At 36.6% G+C, this 20,110-nt stretch overlaps 1 protein-coding gene across 8 annotated transcripts in view; it reads right to left on the reverse strand.

Moving 5' to 3' along the window:
• The window catches only part of NALCN (sodium leak channel, non-selective), a 223,564-nt gene that overhangs the window by 111,636 nt on the left and 91,818 nt on the right, over window positions 1–20,110 (reverse strand). For all 8 annotated transcript variants that reach the window (XM_017816712.1, XM_017816709.1, XM_017816710.1 and 5 more), the window contains one exon: window positions 3,526–3,657. In XM_017816712.1, the coding sequence (XP_017672201.1) occupies window positions 3,526–3,657 (132 nt within the window). The remainder of the gene's footprint in view (window positions 1–3,525; window positions 3,658–20,110) is intronic.

The raw sequence follows: 20,110 nt of genomic DNA on the forward strand, positions 1-20,110 counted from the left end.
TTCAGTATTCAGCCTCCTCAAGGCTCTTAAAAAACATTTTCTTTGTTCACCCTGTACTGGAAAGAACAAGTTTCACAATAACCAAGTAGGAAATGACACCCGTTTATCAATTTCTCCTCTCTCCCACGATTTTTTTACTCTTCTACTGTTCTTATACATTCCTTTATACCTCCTTCTATAAGATATTAGGGTTTTGTTCTTGTTTGATTTTTACAGTGCCTCTAATAAAAGCATAACAGGTTTAAAAAAAAATTAATCAACAAACAGACATAAAAAAATGCTTTAAAATACCCCCCCTTCTCTATCCCAGAATACTTTACGCTATATAATCAGAAATGTAAAATGGAGAATGCAAGCAAATGAGTTTTCTGACAACCTCTCCACTAATAAATCAATTATCTAAGCTATACAGAAACACAATAATATATTGTTAAAGAAATTTGGACATAATTTATAGGACAGAATTATAATACACTAGTCTTCATGATATACTCACCTTGAATAAACTCTGGCAAGTATTTCTGTTGGAAAACAACCTCGCAAACCCTGTACTTGAAATAGATTTTGAAGAGATTGTTTCTAGCACTGATTATTAAAAGCATAATTATACTATATATTCAGAGCCAAAATAGAAATAGGACATGCAGTGATCCCTTTTTTGAATAAAAATAGAATTAATGTTATTTTGTTAAGAATCTGGGCTCCACTTGTTGTATGCTAGGCATAAAGCAAAAATGCCTACTGAGAATTCACGGTCTCAGGCTTTAATGCTGACTTAATTATTTGTTTCCGGCCAAGGACATTGTACTGGATTTGCCTGCAACAGAGTTAACTTTCCTCAACATAGTTTGTATAGTGCTATTTTGGATATGTGCTGGAAACTGTTGGTAAACAGGAATGTTTTAGTTGTTGCTGAGCAGCACTTGCACAGTCAAGACTTTTTCTGCTTCTCTCCCCACCCCACCAGCAAAAAGGTTGGTGTTGGAGTTGGGAGGGAACACACCCAGGACATCTGACCCCAACTGACCACAGGGATATCCCATAACATATGGTGTCATGCTCAGCATATAAAGTTGGAGGAAGCAGAAGGAAGAGAGAGAGATTTAAAATGATGATGTTTGTCTTCCCAAGGCACCGTTATGGGTCGTGGAGCCTGGCTTTCCTGGGGACGGCTGAACATCTGCCTGCCCATAGGAAGTGGTGCATGAATCCTCTGCTTTGCTTTGCTTGTGTGCACGGCTTTTGCTTTACCTATTAAACTGTCATTATCTCTACCCATGACTTGTCTCACTTTTACCCTGATGATACTTTCCCTATCCCATTGTGGGACAGTGAGCAAGAGGCTGTGTGGGGCTGAGCTGCTGGTTGGGGTTAAACCATGATGGAGAGTAGAATGAGTTTCCCTGTCCTCAATTCTACCCTCATCTGTAGGGTAGAATAAGAGAACCCAGCATATGCTGATGGGTTTTATTCTGATGTCTTATTTTCAGGAGAATCTTTTTCATGTTAATGTTGTTTCTTGAATGCTGTCTTGGGTCTGGCTGAGATTGTGTTCATTTCCCCATAATAGCCCACACAGTGCTGTGCTTTGCATTGGTAGCTAGAAGGGTGCTGATAACACACTGGTGTTTTGGCTACTGCTGAGCACAGCACCAACACTGTAACATTCCTTCCTCAATCGAGGGCAAGATCCTGGGAGGGGACACAAGTAGGCCAGTTGACCCAAACTGACCAAAGGGATATTCCATACCACATGACATCAGCTCAGATATAAAAGCTAAGGCAAGAAGCAGGAAGGCAGGCATTTGTTACCTCCACTGGCTGCCTGCTAAGGAACATGCTGAAGCCCTGCTTCTTGGAAGTGGCAGACCATCACTGCTGATGAGAAGTAGAGAATAAACCATGTTAACTTTCGCTTCGCTTTTGCACACACAAGCTTTTGCTTTAAAAAACTACCTTATCCCAACTTACAGGTTGTTTCCATCTTACTCTCTCCCCTGTCTGGCTGGGAAAAGGAGTGATAGAGTGGCTGGGTAGGCACCTGGCATCCAGCCAAGGTCAACCCACCACAAATGCACTTAAAACTCGAGATAGAATAAGCACAACACATTTCACAATTACTCTCGTAATTGTTGGCCAGGCCAACATTGACTCAATATTCACACAAACTACAGCTATCTCCAGCAGCATGAGAGACAACAGAGTATGAGCAGCAGTGCTGTCTCTACAGTATGTGCTTTTTTTAAGGTTTGGACTCTGGTGCTATCTTTTAACTTTTTTCTTGCTTTCATTTTCATTTTCACCAGTTCTCATAACTGGTGAACTCTCAGCTTCATACAATTTTACGAGATCAGACACAAATTCTAAAACAAAGATAAAAAATGTGTATCGACTCAACCTTCTTTAAAAAAAGGAGATTCATGAAGCATTGCACTGTTATGAACTAAAGGGTTTAAAGTGGGGCATAAAACCACAGAGTATTGCCAACAAGGCAATACCAACAAAGGAGAAACCAGAAGGAATATTCTGCTATCATGCACTCTAGCCTAAGAAGGTCTTCTCTGGCTCCAAAAATGGAGTGTGGAACTACTGAAGCCAGGGAAACTGCAATAACCATAAAGCTAAACATGTACCCAACCCAGGTAACCGTGATCAACACTTCGAGAGAATTGATCTTGGTGCACTGGTGAAAGAACTGATCTTTTTATTGGCTTTTTACTCGGATAAAGTCACAATTCACAATGTCCATGGAAATAAATCTTTATAATAAAGAATCATACAATACTGACTTCACTCAATACAGGAAAAACAAGTATCTATTTGAAGCTATGCCAGTACATTAGTACCAAAGATTTCAATTATTTTTTTTTAACTGAACTGAATAGTACTAAAAAGATATGTATGGAAGGTTCTAGTATCGCTAGTGCATGTTCTACAGTAAAATCCTTGACCAGCTAATGACTCAAGCAGGCTCCCTGTCAGAATGTCACTTGTACCTCCACTTCACTGGTTCAGGAGCACAGACTCCTCCTTCACCAAATTCATGACTGGATAAATGTGGTTTTTTGCAGTATGCTCTCCAGATTGCTGAAGCCAGACTATTTGTAACACTATTTTGGTTATGCTTAAGGACCTTCTGGAAGCTAAGTATGTAAAAATGATTTAAGGAGAAGTCCTATATTATTTTTTTTAAAAGGAAGTGTTTTGTCATCTTTTTAAAGTCTTCTGAATGTTATGCTCCTGCTAGAGAAAGATAGCAACTTAGCAGTCATGCATTGCCTGCAGATGTTATTCTTAAGCCTCAGCTCATTACCAGTGACATTTTGTTTGAGGAAATTACCTTTCAAAAGGTTGTAAGATAGAGCTGTCAGCTATTGTCAGACAGAGGAAGTTGAACAAGTTAGCAAAGTATTCTCGGAATGCTTAAGGGAATAAAAAATTACATATTAAAATGTTCTTGACATTCACATTTTTTACTTTAGCTTATCTTGAAAATTATCCAGATAGTCATTTCAGCATACTCACCTCAGCTAGGTAAAATTCATCATATTGTCTCTTGAAATTTTCTCCTTTGTAGTAGTTACTAGCAGCAACAATCACATCGACAGCAACCATGCTTAGTATGAACATATGAAACACGGATGACCTCATCATTTTCTGCAAAAGAAAAAGTAACTTTTATCATCAAAATGAGTCAAACCACATGCATTTTAAAGTTCTTTTACATTATCAAAACATAATCAGCTATAATAACAGCTATATCTTCTTTATATGATTGTAATTTATTTCTCTTTAAAATACAGTTTAATATATTCCTTCAACTGGTTTACATGTGCAAGTTTGGGTTTTTTTTTTTTTTTTTTTTTTTTTTTTACTTTTCAGTTTTTATTTGCCAACTGACTTCTTACTGAAGGTTTATAACTTAATATGATATCCTTTACTTGAGTATGTTTTAAAGGATAAACTGTACTTCTATCTACTCAGTTGCCCCTGGTTAATATTCCTTCATTAGGATTTATTCTTACAAATCTTGTTCAGGAAAAAGTAACATCAATTCTATCTTGTGCATTCTTTTCCTCAAGAAACACATGTAATATGGGATTCATCTGATGTCAAACTATTGCCTAAAGTAATGAAACATATAGTAGATATACACATCTGGGTCTATGAGCTATGAAGTACTCACAGATAATTCACGTATCTATGTACTCAATGCTTTATGTCACCGCTGCCACAACCCCACAGGAGGAAAGAGAAATGGAGGCATGGAGCACTGGTCAGGAGTGATAAGATACAAAGAAGTAACTTCTAAGCCCCCACCACAAAAATTGTGGACTTATGATTTACCCTGAAAACTAACCACAATCCTCATTGGGTCAGCCACAGCTGTTCAGGAAAATAAAATTCAAAATATAGAAGAACTCTGCCTCCTCTCAGCTTTTTCCTAAAGACACTGTATGCCTCTACTGGTTTACGTTCACATAATCACATAGTAAATTAGGTTGAAAGAGATGTCTTGAGATTATCTAGTCTGCTGCTGCTTGTTTAAGCAGAGTCAGCTAGAGCAGGTATTCCAGAATTGTGTCCAGTCAGAGTTTGAGTATCTTGACAGAAGAAGGCTCCACAACCTGTCTGTTCAACCTATTCTACTCTTTGGCCACCTTCACAGTGAAAGAGTTTTTTCTTCTGTTCGGATGTTCAAAATTAGACAAATGTCCCAGTGGAAGGCAAATAAGATCACAGAATCTCGGAGATTAGAATCTCAAAGGGCTTCTTGAGATGTTCTTGTCCAATCCCTCTGCTCAAAGCAGCATCATCTAGAGAATGTCGCTCAGGACCACATCCAGTCAGGTTTTGACTATCTTGAATGATGGAAACTCTAACACCTGCCTGGGCATGTTTGTCCTGCATTTTTACAGTGAAAATTTTTTTCATGTTTAATTAGTATTTATTAGTGTTTCAGTTTGTGTCCATTGCTTCTTATCCTACCATTGGATACTGCTCAGAAAAGCCTAGCTCTGTGTTCTTTACTTCCTCACATCAAGTATTTTTTCACACTGTCAGGATCTACTCCTGAGTTCATTATCTCCAGGTTAAACAGTTACAGCTCTCTCAGTATTTCCTCATATAAAAGATGCCCCAGTCCCTTATCATCTTTGCAGCCCTCTATTAGACTCTAAAGAATTCATGCCTCTTGAATTCCACTGGAATTTTAAGTAGCTTGCTTAAATTGAAGCTGAATGGAGATAAGCACATATTTGCAAGCCTTTGGTTGATAGGCTTCCCTCGTTTCTTAATATCTGGACTTCTTGTGTGAATTACAGATCGCATTATAGACAGAAGACAGATCAAACACTTCTCATGCAAGCTGGCTTCCTTTTGACCCTAGTGACATGAAATGGTTGTATATTCCAGCCTAGAAAGAGAGGCTCAGGAGATAAAGCCTTACATTCAAAAATTGACAGAACAAGCCTGAGTTAATAACAATGTCTAAAGACAGGTAAGTCACAAAAATAGTGGCTAAATAAGGTCTTGCTTTTATGTTTAATCCACAAGACAAGCTATAAGAATACAATAAGTAAAGATAGGGCTACTGGCATCCAGCATGCATTTTTTTCAGTGGTGTGACTCAAAACAGGTAGCATCCTATCTGCTACATTTTCATTTCGCATGAATTCTAACCAGATAGTCTCTCTGCATATTTTACACTGCATTTTTAAAAGTGTCAGAATTTTCTTCATAATAACAAAGTGTTCTGTCTCAATTGTGAAAGGACTTGCTAAAAGAAACTAGTAAGTTAGGCTGCAAAATGCACTTATCTCTCCTTTCACAAAAAACAAGGAAGCAAAATGGTAATACAGGAAGAATAAAAATGATAAACTGTCTTGGTATACATGTACATACATGCACACTTTCTCATATAGACTGTACCTTTGGACACTGTTGTGATTTAGGAATGACACTTCCCAGTTTAGTGCTCTTACTGAGACTCTCCAAACCCTGCTGCTGCTAACTTGCTCCCCCCATTGCCTTGTGCAACTTGAGGTCATTTCTTCTCATCCTGTAACTTGTCACTTATGAGAAGAGACCAACCCCCACCTCAGTGCAACCTCTTTTCAGGTAGTTTTAGGGAGCCTCCTTTTCTCCAGGCTAAACAGCCCCAACTCCCTCCGCCGCTCTTCAAAAGACTTCTGCTACGGCCTCTTCACCAGCTTCCTTGCCTTTCTCTGGACTCATTGCAGCACCTTTTACTTTTCACTAAAATTCAATAAAGCTTCTTGTCCAAGTTGCCTTCCCAATTGAACTAAAAGGAGACTATTTAGCTAACAGAGAGTATTACTTTGGATAACATGATTCAACATTAAGGTAATACAGAAGGAGGCTCAGACAGGACACAAGCTAGGCACAGGCTATGCAAAGGCAGAAACAGCTGGCTGAGGCATCAAATGAGGATGCAGCTGTGATGAGGAACCTCAGCTGTGAAAAGCACCTAGCTGCTGGCAAACAGACAGAGAGCACAAAGGGTCAGCAAGGTGGAGGTATCCAAGCAAATACCTCCACCACACGCACAGCAAAAACACTATGCTGAGGAGATCCAAAAAAGAAATTCACTACTTTTAGATCCCAGGACTGTCCAGTTCATAGAGGCCAGACTGGTGTCTTAATTTTTTCTACAGCATGTCAGAATCTAGCTGCTCATTTGGCATGAATGCTGTGCATGATAAGCAGTTTTCCCGTTGGCCTCTCAGACAGATTGCAATATCCTTAGGAGATCAATCACAGTGCTCTAGCCCATACACTTACTGTGCCCAGCTTTCCCCCACTTTAATATGTCTTAGTTTGCTCTTTCTACATCACAGAATGGTTTAGATGCATCTCTGCTGCAATGCTGGACCATGAGAATTCACCACCTCTTTACGTATTTTTGTATTTGGAATGAGGTCTAAGTGAAAGCTGAATTTAGCCCACAGCACTTGCCTAAGCCTTAAAAATTATTTTGGATCACCGCATCAGCAGTGTGTCATTTGGATTACAGCCCTTTTCAGAGCACACAGGGGTGGAAAATTCTCCATGCAAACTTGAAAGAAGAGACATAATGCCAATTTTCGTTCTTGTTTAATTTACTTTTTTCAGGCCTCGGATGTCTGTTTCTTAAACTGTAGGAATGAGATGAAAGAAATGTTCTGATGTTGCTGTCAGCCAGTTGCATGGTGGGAAAATTGTATCTAATATTAAATTGGACGTAAGATTACCTATGTTGAAGAAGTCTCAAGTGAAATGCCTCGTTACTGCCATCAAACAATTACAACAGTGATGAAGTTCTTACATTTACTACGAATCACTTGTAATACTGGCAACTGACTTCATGCAGAATACTGATTCTCAGTGTCCACACTACTGTGAAGAATGTGAATGGCAGAGTGCATTAAAGATGCAGTACCCATAAAAATCAATACTCAAGAAAACTGTTAATGATCCAAATTCTTTCAGTGTTTGGAAATGTACAAAGAAGCCGAGGATTTGCTTTGTGCTCAGATGGGAATCTCACAACAACAGAAAAGATTTCTAAAATACTACTTATTTATTCAACACTAGGGATGTGCTTGGTGCAGCTGAGGGACTCTGGATGAAAAACTGTATTTAATACCCCAGATTCACCCAAAAGCTCAAGTAAGCAATGACATTGCAATTGCTGACAGGTAAAAACTACCTGGCTCACTTAGTCTTACAAAGCATTACCACGTATGGCCTAAAGCAGTCTTTAGTCATGCCACAAGTATCAGAATGGGGTACATTACTTCAATACTCCTCCCATATTCCTGGATGGCAGAGGCAGGATGAGTGACATAAATTGCCTTTGCCAGCTCACTGCCCTGGAGAAAATCCACAGCAGCTGCCACCTTGCACAGCCAGAGCCACACAGATGCTGGCTCAGGAAAGCAATGGTCCATGCAAAATGCAGTCACTAAGCAAACTAGAATAACTGAATAAGAAACTACCTTTTCTTAATGCTAAACTGCTTTTGGGGACCTGACGTACATCAGGTCACTCCTTGTATCACCATCCTTTATACAGGATTTTTCTTTCAAGTCCGTAATAGATCATGCTTAGCAAGCAAGATAGTAAGTATTGCAAACTTCTAGGGTCTGACAAACTTAATAATGAAAGAACCCATAGGCCATGATACCATCATATTACTAGCTCAAAACTGATCCAGCTGGTAATGTTCAATATTATCACGTGCAACCTTGAAAGAAGTGTCTTCAAAGGGTTCATTGTTTCATTTCAGACCCACAGAAATTCAGACTGCATTTGACAAAACTAACACTCTTGGTGGCAATCTAAGAAAACAAAAAAGAGGAAAAATTGGCTTGATAAAAAATTACCTACAAAGCCCTCAAGCTTATTAGTACTGAGCAAGACATGGTGAAGATCTGATATGCAGGAAAGCTTTGCTTATTTTGGCCATTTAGTGTGTGAAAAGCTTAGAGTACATAATTGTCAAACTGGCAGGGTAGATCTTGAAAGTACCAAATCAATTAAGGAACAGTGTAAACATCATTTAACTAAAAGACTTTGATAATCACTATATGGGTAAGCAGCTCTTTTGCAGATTTTGATACTCTTGAATTACACATTCATCAACAGGAAAAATATAGTTGTATCTGTATTTCTTTATATTTTAGATATACTATATCACTTCATAAAACAGAGTATCTCCTCCTTCATGATTTAATGGAATGGCCCTGGAAGGCTGCTTACTCCCTTTTCATCTTCACTTGCTTTTGCTCTTTGTCCAAGGAAGCTAGGTCCTGCTAAAAGATTCCTGGCAAGCAAACAGCTATGGCTGTTTAAAGACCTTACGCTGGCTACATGATCATTGTGGTTAAGTTTACACCTATCATTATAATTATGTTGTAGATTATTATGTACTCCTTTCTACACATGCCTATGGGAAGACCATCCTCTCTGGTAGCTAGAACAGATTTTGATTTGTTAAAGCTGTTTAGATGTGCGCAAAAGAGTTGGGTGATATCATAGAACAGTTATTGTAACTGAAAAGCTTACATTTGTGCTACTCCATTCTTTTTTACTTATGGGCCTGATGCAGCCAAGCCCCTACCACTGTAATTACATTAGGGTGAATAAAACTCCCAGCTTACTTCCATGCACAGAACCACCACAACTTGTGGTGTTACATTCTGTAAAGACACTGCAAGTCTTATGGTACCCAATGACTTCCTAAAGTTCCATTAGCTGAAGTTATGTGGGCAACATAATGCCTTGTTCAGAAGAGCTAACAAAGCATAACTCAGATTCATAGTAGCATGGAAAACACTAGGTCAAATGAAAAAAAAAGTATTTTAAGTAAGTTCTCATTCTTTCTAGCCATTTTTTCAGAGCTCAGCCCACGACTGCTAAATACTTATAAAGAGATCATGGGTTTTATAGAGCAGGACAAGTTTAAGGTGTATGCATAAAATTTATACCACTAAGAAAGTAACATGAAGGTCAGTCACTCAGTTTGATGTTGAAAGAAGGATACATAAAATGCCTCAGAAATAATTATAATGCACAAGACTAGAAATAGCAAAACACCCTTGACTTAAGGATTCTATGACACAAGGTTTCTAAGAGTCACTGAGCAAAGATTCAATTGTGGCATAAAGAAAAGGGCAAGTTTTTTTATCCTATACATGTTTAGTATACTTGTGGTGTTTATTTTGTCCCTTTTCTTTACAAAGTGCTTGAAGGTACCTTGAATATGAAAGACGCTTTAGAAAATCACACTCTATACACTGTTAATCATAGATAATTCATGGAGTGAATAGGATAAATTTGATTTTCATCTTGTTGGTTAATGGCCATCTGAGCAAGTACAAAATTGTGAAATTGCAGGAAATTTTCCCTTTTGTTTGCAGTACATTGTAGAGCATTTTACAAGCTATGTAACTAATTTTCTATAAACCATTTTGCTTTCAACTTATTTTATGACTGCCTGAAAAAGATATGCTTATAAGGAGAATTTAGCAATTATTCTCATGCTCTGCAATCTGAACATTTCTGAAAATTATTAAGCATTAACCAGAAATTTTATGGGAACAAGCTTTTCCACATCTTATATTGATGCAGTTATATATCAGTGTGGGACATTAGAAATATTGTAAATCTGACATACCATCTACTGTATTTGAGAGGAACTTCCAGATGCTAGATGAATTCATATAATGCAATTTCACTGAGGAAACAAGGCGAAGGGTGAGTTTTAAAGATGCTGGAAGGGGTGGCTTTTAGATATTGCAAAGAAAACAAGTCAGTACTCACAGCTAAGATGTTACTAACTTTGGTGATGACAGGGGGGCAGTCTTGGCCTTCCAGTACAGGCTGCCTGCCCCAGTGCAATGACAGCAGGGTGATTCTTCACCGATTTTGGCTATAGAGACTTGCTTTAACATTTTTTATGATAGCACGGGAAGTTCTTAGGGTAGTGATGTAGTAGAGATCCATGGTCCAATGAAAAATCTCCTCAGAAACTCAAGGTTACTTTGAGATCACCTTAGCTCAGAGAACCTTTATTATCAGCTTCAGGAGATAATACAGATGGTATGGTGATATTGAAGGAAGGAAAATGCTCCCCAAAAACACAATCATCATAACTCTTGCAAGTTTTAGAATACACATTTGGAAACCTTTCTATAAATGTTATGTGGTTGCAGCAGAGGTGACACTGGCCCGGCAGAAAGAACAGCATGGTCCTGGCTTGTAAAACATTCTACTCATTTCACTTTACTGTGCTTCCCTTTGCACCTTCCATCTGATCTGATTAGCATGCAAATCTCAAGGTAGGCACTGTATCTAACTGTATTTTTACAGGGTCTCCTACTATGTAGCCTCAAAAGAGCCTGGAAATGGGACTATTACTGAAAAATGGCAACATTTCAGGACATGCAAATATGTGCTCTGACAGGTAAGCATAAGATTTCCTGCTATCACCACCATATGTTTTTAAAGCAACAAATGTCATTTTCAGACGACATAATATAGATAAAATCATACAGAAATCAGCAATTTCCAAGCACTATCTTCCAACAGTCTAAATGTCTTTGTAATATTTGAAAATATGGGCAATTCATGAACCTGTCATATTTACATCGACTCTCCTGCCTTTTAGCATAGCTAATTTTGATTTATAAGTTAAAACTACTTTAAAAAAGGCACACCGAATTCTGATCAAAGGAATAAGGTAAAGATAGTAACATAGGAGGAATGAGAAAATAACACACTTAGGAAGTAAATTCATGGAAGTAATGATAAAAAGCCTACTGAAGAGAAATGGAAAACTTGCATCTTCAGATTTCTTAAAATAACCAAACCTTTAAGGCAAAAGTTTCTGTCAGAAATTAGATATATTTTTTTCCTTACATGCTAGATTTGAAAGCCAAAGTCCTATTTCTGCTATAGGGCTGAAGAATTTGTTGCATATGCCTCTTTCAGACTAGCTGCATCCTGCTAATTCACATTCTGCAACAACAGAATAAAGCAGTGCATAAATACACTTCTGTACGCCTCTTACTAACAGCAGCCACTTTTCTCCTCCCACAAACTTCTAATAGAACAGTCAAAAAGGAAATGGTGACTCTTCTGCCCTAAAAATCCATGAAATAATGGCTTATTTGAAACTAAACGATCCTCCTCCTCACCAGTTTATAAATCAGCTAGCACAGATATGTCATTTTCTTTGCAAGAAGATAGAGAAGAAGTAAGCAGCCTTTCAGTGCCTGCAATCTGACTTAGAGAAATGGAGAACAGCTGCTACAACATAAAAGAAACCTAAAAATACTCCTTAAGTTGTTCATGATAACAATAATGCATAGAAATTGTTACCTACCTGTCAGATTTTTAGAACTGTTAGTAAGTATATCATCACTTCAGCAGTAATTTTCTTAAAGCTACATACTATGAAATGCAAAACAGAACCCAAATAATATGAATGAAGTTTTATCGCTTTTTTCTAAACATTGCAACACAGATCAATTCAGAAAATACGAGTCAAAATAATTAATGAATAAAAGGTGAAATTAAATAGCCCAAATTAATTTTTGGTATATATGTAGTGACTTCATCAGAGCTGTAGGGTTGAAGTGGCCTCTGTACTTTATCCTTAAATCGCCAACCTGTTCTATGTGGATTAATACGCTGCCTAGTCCCACAGCAGTTGCAAAATGAAAGTATACAAATTCTTTTCCTCTCACAATAAAAAATACTGCAAATCACAAATTGTCAGTGATGTCTCAGCAGCAATCCAGACATATGAACTAGTTTAAAATCACAATGCTAAATGTATTTAACCTTAATGCATTTTATATACATTAAAATGCATTTAGCCTTAATGAGTTTTATATATGTCAAACTCAATGCGTTTAACCTGTGTGGATGACTGAGCACTGGAGCAGATTGCCCAGAGAACTTGTGGAGTCTCCCTCACTGGAGACATTCAAGAACCATCTGGATGCAATCCTGTGCAGTGTGCTCTAGGGTGATCCTACTTGAGCAGGGAGGCTGGACCAGATGTTCCACTGTCATTCCTTCCAATCTTCCCCATTCTGTGAACCTCAGGTACAGGAAGAGGTATAGACCCAAACACTTCCATCTGGTCACATTATGGATGAACACCACACAAATACATAATTATATAAAAAATATATATGTATGCACATAACATTTCTATAAATATGCACTTATAGGGTAGGCCAAATTTATAGCCAATTGCTGATGCTGTGCTTGGTCAGTCACCTTATAATGGATGCACTTGACATTCTTAATCTACATTTTCTAAGTTCTTCTCTGAAAACTTCAGCTGATTCACTATCTGCATTATATATTTACATATTGTTGCTGAACCCTCTAGATATAATCTTCTATTTTATTACATTTCCTATATTTGTATATTTTTATTTTGAGAACATGTTAACCACAAAAAAAAAAAAAGTAATAATGTTGTGCTTACTGTGGAGAGAGACAGCTCCATCCCTAATACTAAATCTGTTTGCTATTGTTTAGAAGCTGTCTGATTTATGAGCTGTGGTACATAATATATTGCTTACTCCTTCAGAAACGCATTCAATATTATTTTGACAAGCAATTGTTTATTATATGTACTTCAAATTTCTCCCCAAATTTCAGGGGAGATGAGTAAGAATGAAAAGAATTTGGACCCTACCCATGCTGTAATTTTTTTCCATGCCTTCAAAATTTACATAACTTTTACACTTTACAACTCTAGGAACCTCATTTCCAAAAATTTTCAATTAACATTTATTCCTTGAATTATATGCCTCTGAAGATTTCACCTGGAAGGCCTCTCTGAAGTTGCTTCAATAGACTACTTACTCTTTTACTTATATTTCAATTCAAGAGCCATGTCTCTGAAATGTCATTTATTAACCTGATGAGAATCAGCCATTTTCATTACCTCTGTTTTCTTTGGTTTATTATTTCTTGATTCATTAGAATAATTCTTATTGTTATGTTATTGCAGTTTTATGTTATTGTAGCTTTACTAGCCGTTTATAAATATGAAGAAAAACTTTGCTCTCATTATAATTAGTAGCTAATGAGCTGAAAGAACAATAGACTGTAACGTAAGTATTGCACCATATTCTGCAATTAGTACTTACTCAGGATCATTGTGAAATCCTTCAGAATTCTTGGCATTATTTTTAGGATACCCATATACAAGGAGAGGTGCAGCTGAGCTAGAGAGGAATTAAATAATCTGCCTGCCCTTCCCTTTTTGCTCTGTCACAGTTTAAACCACCTTCTCAAGTATTTAGCGCAGATTCTGTTTCACTGTGACTTCATTGCTTTGTCAACTCCAAGGAGCCAGTTGCTTGTATCAAAGTTGGTATCTACTAACTCTGCATACAATCTGTAGAGGACATGGCTCTTCAGGGGGAACCAAAACTCAGTGCTGGCCACATGTGCTTCAACCCACCTTTCCTCACAAAAGTGATCACATACCATGAGGGACGTATGTGGGTGTTCTGATAGTATAAAGTGACAGAAGGCAGAAAAGAGCGGACACTACTCAGAATGAGTTGGAGGACTGAAAAAATAAATGCTGCTGTTAGGAAGACTTCAGGACATATCTTCTAGTTCCTTTGAGTTCATGAGAAAACAACACACGGAGCAATTCAGGATAAACAGAAATTGAGTCTCTCTTTGCCCACAACCTCTTGTACAACAACATAGCACCATTTTGAATTCCCAGCTAGCAAGAAAACACTAACAAGCCGATGTTTTAACAGAAAAGAAGAACAAGAAAACAAACAAAAAAAAGAGATGCAGAATATTTTTCTTCAGTTTGAAGAAGTGATGGGGAAAAAAACAATAAATCCAAATGCTTCAAGGAAGCATTTGCTTGTCTGACATGGAAAGAGCAAAAAATATGTCCATCTAAATAATTTCTTTTCTAACATCAAAATATACATGTGGAAGCATTCAGTTCTATCTTTGGACAACTTGCTGTCAGTATTTCCAAACATCATGAAAACTTGGAAAATAAGCTTCCAAAAAAGCAATTCCTCATAAATGGAAACTTTTTTTTGGTAGGTTTTCCTATTACTATCACTATATTTCCTGGAAAACTCACTAAGACAAAACTCTCCTTCATGGAAAAGTTTTATACACATCTAGAGCTTCTTACCTTCTCTTAGTATTTATTGCAGCTTTTTATCTTAGCACGATGATTATTATAATGTGTGCTTTGAAATTCTTTAGGTGGTTGAGCTAAATTTCAGTGCTTTTTCACAGCTGTTGTATAGTTCAACTGTTTAAAACTTACAGAAGTACTTAATCAGCATTAGAAAAAGTAGAGTACTTCAATTCTTTGATAATTTCCCTTCTGAACTAAAACCTGCAAATGTGTGCTTTAAGACAACTTGCTTTAAGACAACTCTAGTCAGAATTAATGAAAATATTTTCCTGGGTCAAACTGGTCATTTGTATCGATTATTGGTTTCTGATTGCAATGCCTTGCCTAACGTAGGGCACTAATCTTCTTAGTTACTGTATGTACTGCTTTAGGAACATGGTGTACAGTCCAGTTCAGAAGGGCAACAGCTGCCTCCTTTGAAACGCTCTGTATCACTTTTATACTTTGGTGTGCTGGCATGAGAGAACAAAAACTTCACTTTTTGGGAGAAGTTTTTATGGCAGGAAATTGATAATTTAATGAAATTCAGAACACAGTTGATATGCCTGAAAACATGTCTGTGTATCTGCTTCACACTAAAAGGCTTAATCTAGTCAGTTGTGTAATAGGAAACAGAAAGAACATACCAACAGTGGTATGTTCAGAAAACCTCTTTTAGACAAAAACTTTTTCTAAAATGAGTTACTCAGCTATATAAATAAATATCAAAAATTTCAATGGAATTTCCACCTTTAGATTAGAATGGTTTTTCCTTGCATTTTCCTTGTGTAATTTAATTAGCACCCTCTCAGATTCATGATTTACATATAAAAAGCAGAGATTACTTTGAAATATATCAAATGCTCCATTAAAGAAGTGATCAGATGAATAATTAGAAGAAAAAATACTTTTTGCACTTGGACTCAAAACCTACTTTCTAGTAAAGTGGCTTCCAATCAAAAAAATTAAACACACAGAAGAGAATCATAGGAGTATTTCTCCCTAACTTAAATAGTGCTGGAAACTGCTGACAACTTAGGCTCTACTGCCTCGAGCAAGGGGATAGCAAAGCTAATCAGAGATTTTGATTGCCATTAATTCAGAGGGCAAGGGGTAGTGATTGCCTATATAATTCCCTTTTTCTTAAAAAGCATCTGTTCTCCAGCTTCATCAGCTAGACTACCTTTACTGCAGTCAAGCTGTGATATCCCCTTCCCTTCACGAAGGTAAAACCAGTGATGTAGACCTGTCTAACAAAAAGACAACTCTAATGTGGCTTGGATGAAACACAGTATCATTCCAGAATGAAAAAACATTGATTTTTTAAAATTGCTTCCCTCTCATAGGTAGTAGTAAAAGAAATTATTTCCCCACTTTCTAAAAAGGACATGATATTAAGGTTGGATTTGGACTGGACCACTCAGGAATCCTGTTTTGTAAATCTCTTGGAGAGGCTGGAGTCATAGGACACAGGAGACTGCAACCTTCTGATTATTTTGAAGCTTACCATTCCAAATTTAGTGGAAATTCAACTAAATTTTAGTTGGATAATTGAATGAACAGCCAATAACCCTTCAGTTTCACAACCACACATGGAAGTGGCTTGTAATTGTCATTTTCAGTGAGTTCATAGTTCAACATTACCAGCTTTCTCTTATAAGGTGTTATTTAAAGAAATATATTTAAAGCAAGAGACCTAAGACGAAGATTGTCTCAAGCCTAATGTACGCATCATTAATTCAAATTTCAGTCTCCTTTGAAAATCATCCACTCCCTTAAAAAAATCAAAAAAAACAAATCACAAAGTATCTTCTAAAAATATCCACACATTTCCATTTTTGATTGGTTTTTCAAATAGGATTAAGACAATTTTAAAATGTAGATGCCATGTAAAAAGAGATAAGGATAACGTGTAGTGTTCATAACTATGGTCACACTTAGGGCATAAAACCAAGCAGGTAGGTCCTACAAAAGACAAACCAAGAGATGCACCAAATGCAGGTACTAGTAAGTCTTCTTTCAGAGCCTGGGAGAGATTGTATAGGGGGGGTACAGTTCAATTTTTTGGTTGCTTTCACCACTACAGCTTCATAGAGCTGTGTTGGCTTCTTCTCATCTATAGCCAGCAAATTAAAAGAGCGGTTCAGTTCCGAGTAGAGTTGATTTGCAACACTGACAGCTTTAACACCACCTAAATAGAGCTGCTTCACTGAATGTTGCTAGAGATGGATGGGATTACACAAAATAAATGGGCTTGATCAAGCAGTAAAGACACACAAGGTAATGTGTGATTTTGGATGAAAATTATAAATTTTGGTGCATGTCCTCAATACTGAGAAGCGACATGGATAGAGAGAAGTTGATTAAGTAAGGGAGAGGAAAGAAAATACAATTTTCCTTTCCTACAAATTTCTGAACTCCTAAAATGCTCTTCTCCCTATAACCCATCCTTTCAAAAATTCCCATATGACTTTCCTGAATTTTCACTTCAGAAACACTTATCTGATGGGAAAGTACATGGGAAGGGAATTAAGAAATCTTATGTTCACAGCAGGGGGAAGACAGAAAAGCAGAACAAGAGCAAAGGAGAAAAAAAGGTTTAGTACTAGGCTGAACTTCTAAGAGTATTTGACAGAACTATGGGTGGCAATCATAGGGGAATTGCTGTTCCTGGATTGTGAAACTCATTCAAGGGCAAGGACTTGTATGAGCCTCACTTCTAACTCCTGCTCTTCAACTGGTGAGCGCACTGTTTGCCTAAAAACGCAGAACATTAAATCAAGCTGGGAATTAAGAAGAAAGAAAATTAAATAAAATAAGGAGGCAGGTTAAAAGTTTACCATCAGCACATACCTAGATGTTTTTAAAAGTTTAATTAATAAAAAATCTATAATTGTGAATTTGATTTTGTTATATGCTAAATCAAAACGAAGCAGTTAATTAGTAAACCAAATCTCTTCTGGTCTGTATGGCAAGAGTTTCTATTGAAGTGAACTTCAAAGGATTTCTTTAAAAATATGAGCATCAAACATTTTTTTGAACAACAAAGGAATATCCTTTGATAAAAAAAAACTGTTGTCCTATATTTGTAATATATAATTCTTATTTGATAATTCTCAATGGGATTATAAGGTATCTCATAAGACTTTAGAAAAGAAGAAGGATCCTGTAATTAAATGATAAAACAAACTAATAACATGTCTGACAATATTGGTCCAAGTTCTGTAAATTTAGATGTTTTCTCATTTGCAAATCATTCAGCTTATTTTAGTTTTCCAAAGAAGATCTATAGCACTTTTAAAAACTGTCACATTAATATATATCATTAAGTAACATTTCCATTTATAGTCATTCCTGAAAAATGGGAAAATACAGACATTCCAGGTATTTTATGTGATAGTTTTATATGATTTTGATTATATCAAGTATGAAGAAATTTGCCTTTAATGAAAACCATCTCTTTACTTATGGCCACTGAAATACACCTAAAACTGAAGCACTGTTTGCAAGAGATCATGAGATATACAATCTCAGTGTATTTTTATCTGTACGAATTCTTTAGGGGGAACTGCTATCACTGACACACTGCAGAATACTGAATTAACATGGTCTACTAAATATCAGTGAAGTAGGACCTCTTTAGACCTGTATGTCCAATTTTCAATTTTGACTAACTAGAGTTTTATTTTCAGCAGATGAAGTTTTGTGTGTCTATAAACTTGAATGTGGTCTCCAATTACTTCTCATTATGATCACAATGGGGTTTTAAAGCTACATGAAGAGTAGAGCTTACTGAGAATCCATTACCACAATATGTTATTCAGTATTTGCATTGTGAATTCAACTTGAACATTTAAATGACCAAGGTTTTGAGCTATCATCAATGACTATCTTAAAATTACATGAATCATCTCCTGTTGACGTCTCTTACTTCTGATTATAAAACGTCTAAGGTGATCAACTCCCATCAGTATATCTATTTGCCAGACTCATAAGAAGGTCAAATAAATTCCATTCCTTCTATGTCTATGTCTGTACAACTCCACCTATGCATAAATATCTATTCTTGCCCTCATTCCCACCCCTAAGGCTTTCAAGTATTTTTAAAATTAATTTCTAGTTAATATTGCTATCCCACCAGTGCAAAGAATAAAATCATTAAAATTTAAACTGTATCTATCACTGCCACACATCCCATTCTAAGCCACAGTTTTATTCTATTATTCACCTTTCGCACACCATATCTTATTATTCCCTTAAACAACCAGTAGGATTAACCTTAGTGGTTATATATTAATGATTAATTCTGAACTGAAATAGTGTGAACAGCTTAAACTGTATATTGATTTACAATGTGGGGTTTTTTTTGTGAAAAAGGAACTTCAGTGGCAGCATTACTACAGCCAATTTTTCAAATGATCTGCAAAAATAACTACACTCGTTCATATATACCAACAGGTATTACTGTCCTTTCATTTCAGTGATGATGCTAGTTCATAATGTTTTTTGTTGAATACACTTGCATAATCACAATCCACAAAAAATAGTAAGTTTTTCGTGTCCAACATGAGTCTTACACATACCCTTATCTGTCTCAATATAAGCTCGTTACTTGTTTATGAAAACACAGCACACTTACGTGGTCTTAGAGAGGAAGAGTTTCAAAGCAGTCAAGTGGATTTAGACATGTAAGCTCCACTTCAGTAACGAAATAGACAGAAAGCAATTCTTGCAATTGCTGAAGCATAGAACAACATTAATTCTGAGAAATAGGAAGTATGCTAGAAATGTATTCAATGTTAAGCATAACCAGTAAAATAATTTTTTTACAGCTAGAGTAAATTTAAGGAACTCCCTTTTTCCATTATATTTATAGGTAGGAGAAATAAACAGCTAGTTTCTCCCATACACCCCTAAATCAGTTAGTAAGAGCATGACCATTTGCCTCATGGGTTTATGGTATTTTTTATATTTCAAGACTGTTTGATATATAAGTTTGTTTCAATCTGCCATTTTTAATGACTGGAAAACCACTGTTCTAAATTCAAAACATTAGAAATTAAATTCTTCTCCAGTGCAGTCAGTGGCAAAACTCTGAGTTTAACTGCACCCAGGTTTTACCGTTTCTCTTCTGCACTTCCTCTAAACAGAAAGAGAGAAAGTCCTGGATGAACAGAGTAGAAATAAACCTGTGCTAGTCTAGTGCCCTTTCTTCCTCACTTCTTCTCCGAGATACAGGTACAAGAATGTCTCTGACCATTAGCGTTTGGCTCTACTTTGCAGAACATTCAGAATCCCCCATCAATTTTCTCTCAGAAACCCAGTAACTAAATGAATTATCCTCTTTTGAAGCTCAATCAGTGAATAACAACCTGCCTCAGAACACTTAAGACTGACAAGCCAAAGTCTGTATTT

Source organism: Lepidothrix coronata, unplaced genomic scaffold (assembly GCF_001604755.1).
Source record: "Lepidothrix coronata isolate B3197 unplaced genomic scaffold, Lepidothrix_coronata-1.0 Scaffold57, whole genome shotgun sequence".
NCBI classification, from domain to species: Eukaryota; Metazoa; Chordata; class Aves; order Passeriformes; family Pipridae; genus Lepidothrix; species Lepidothrix coronata.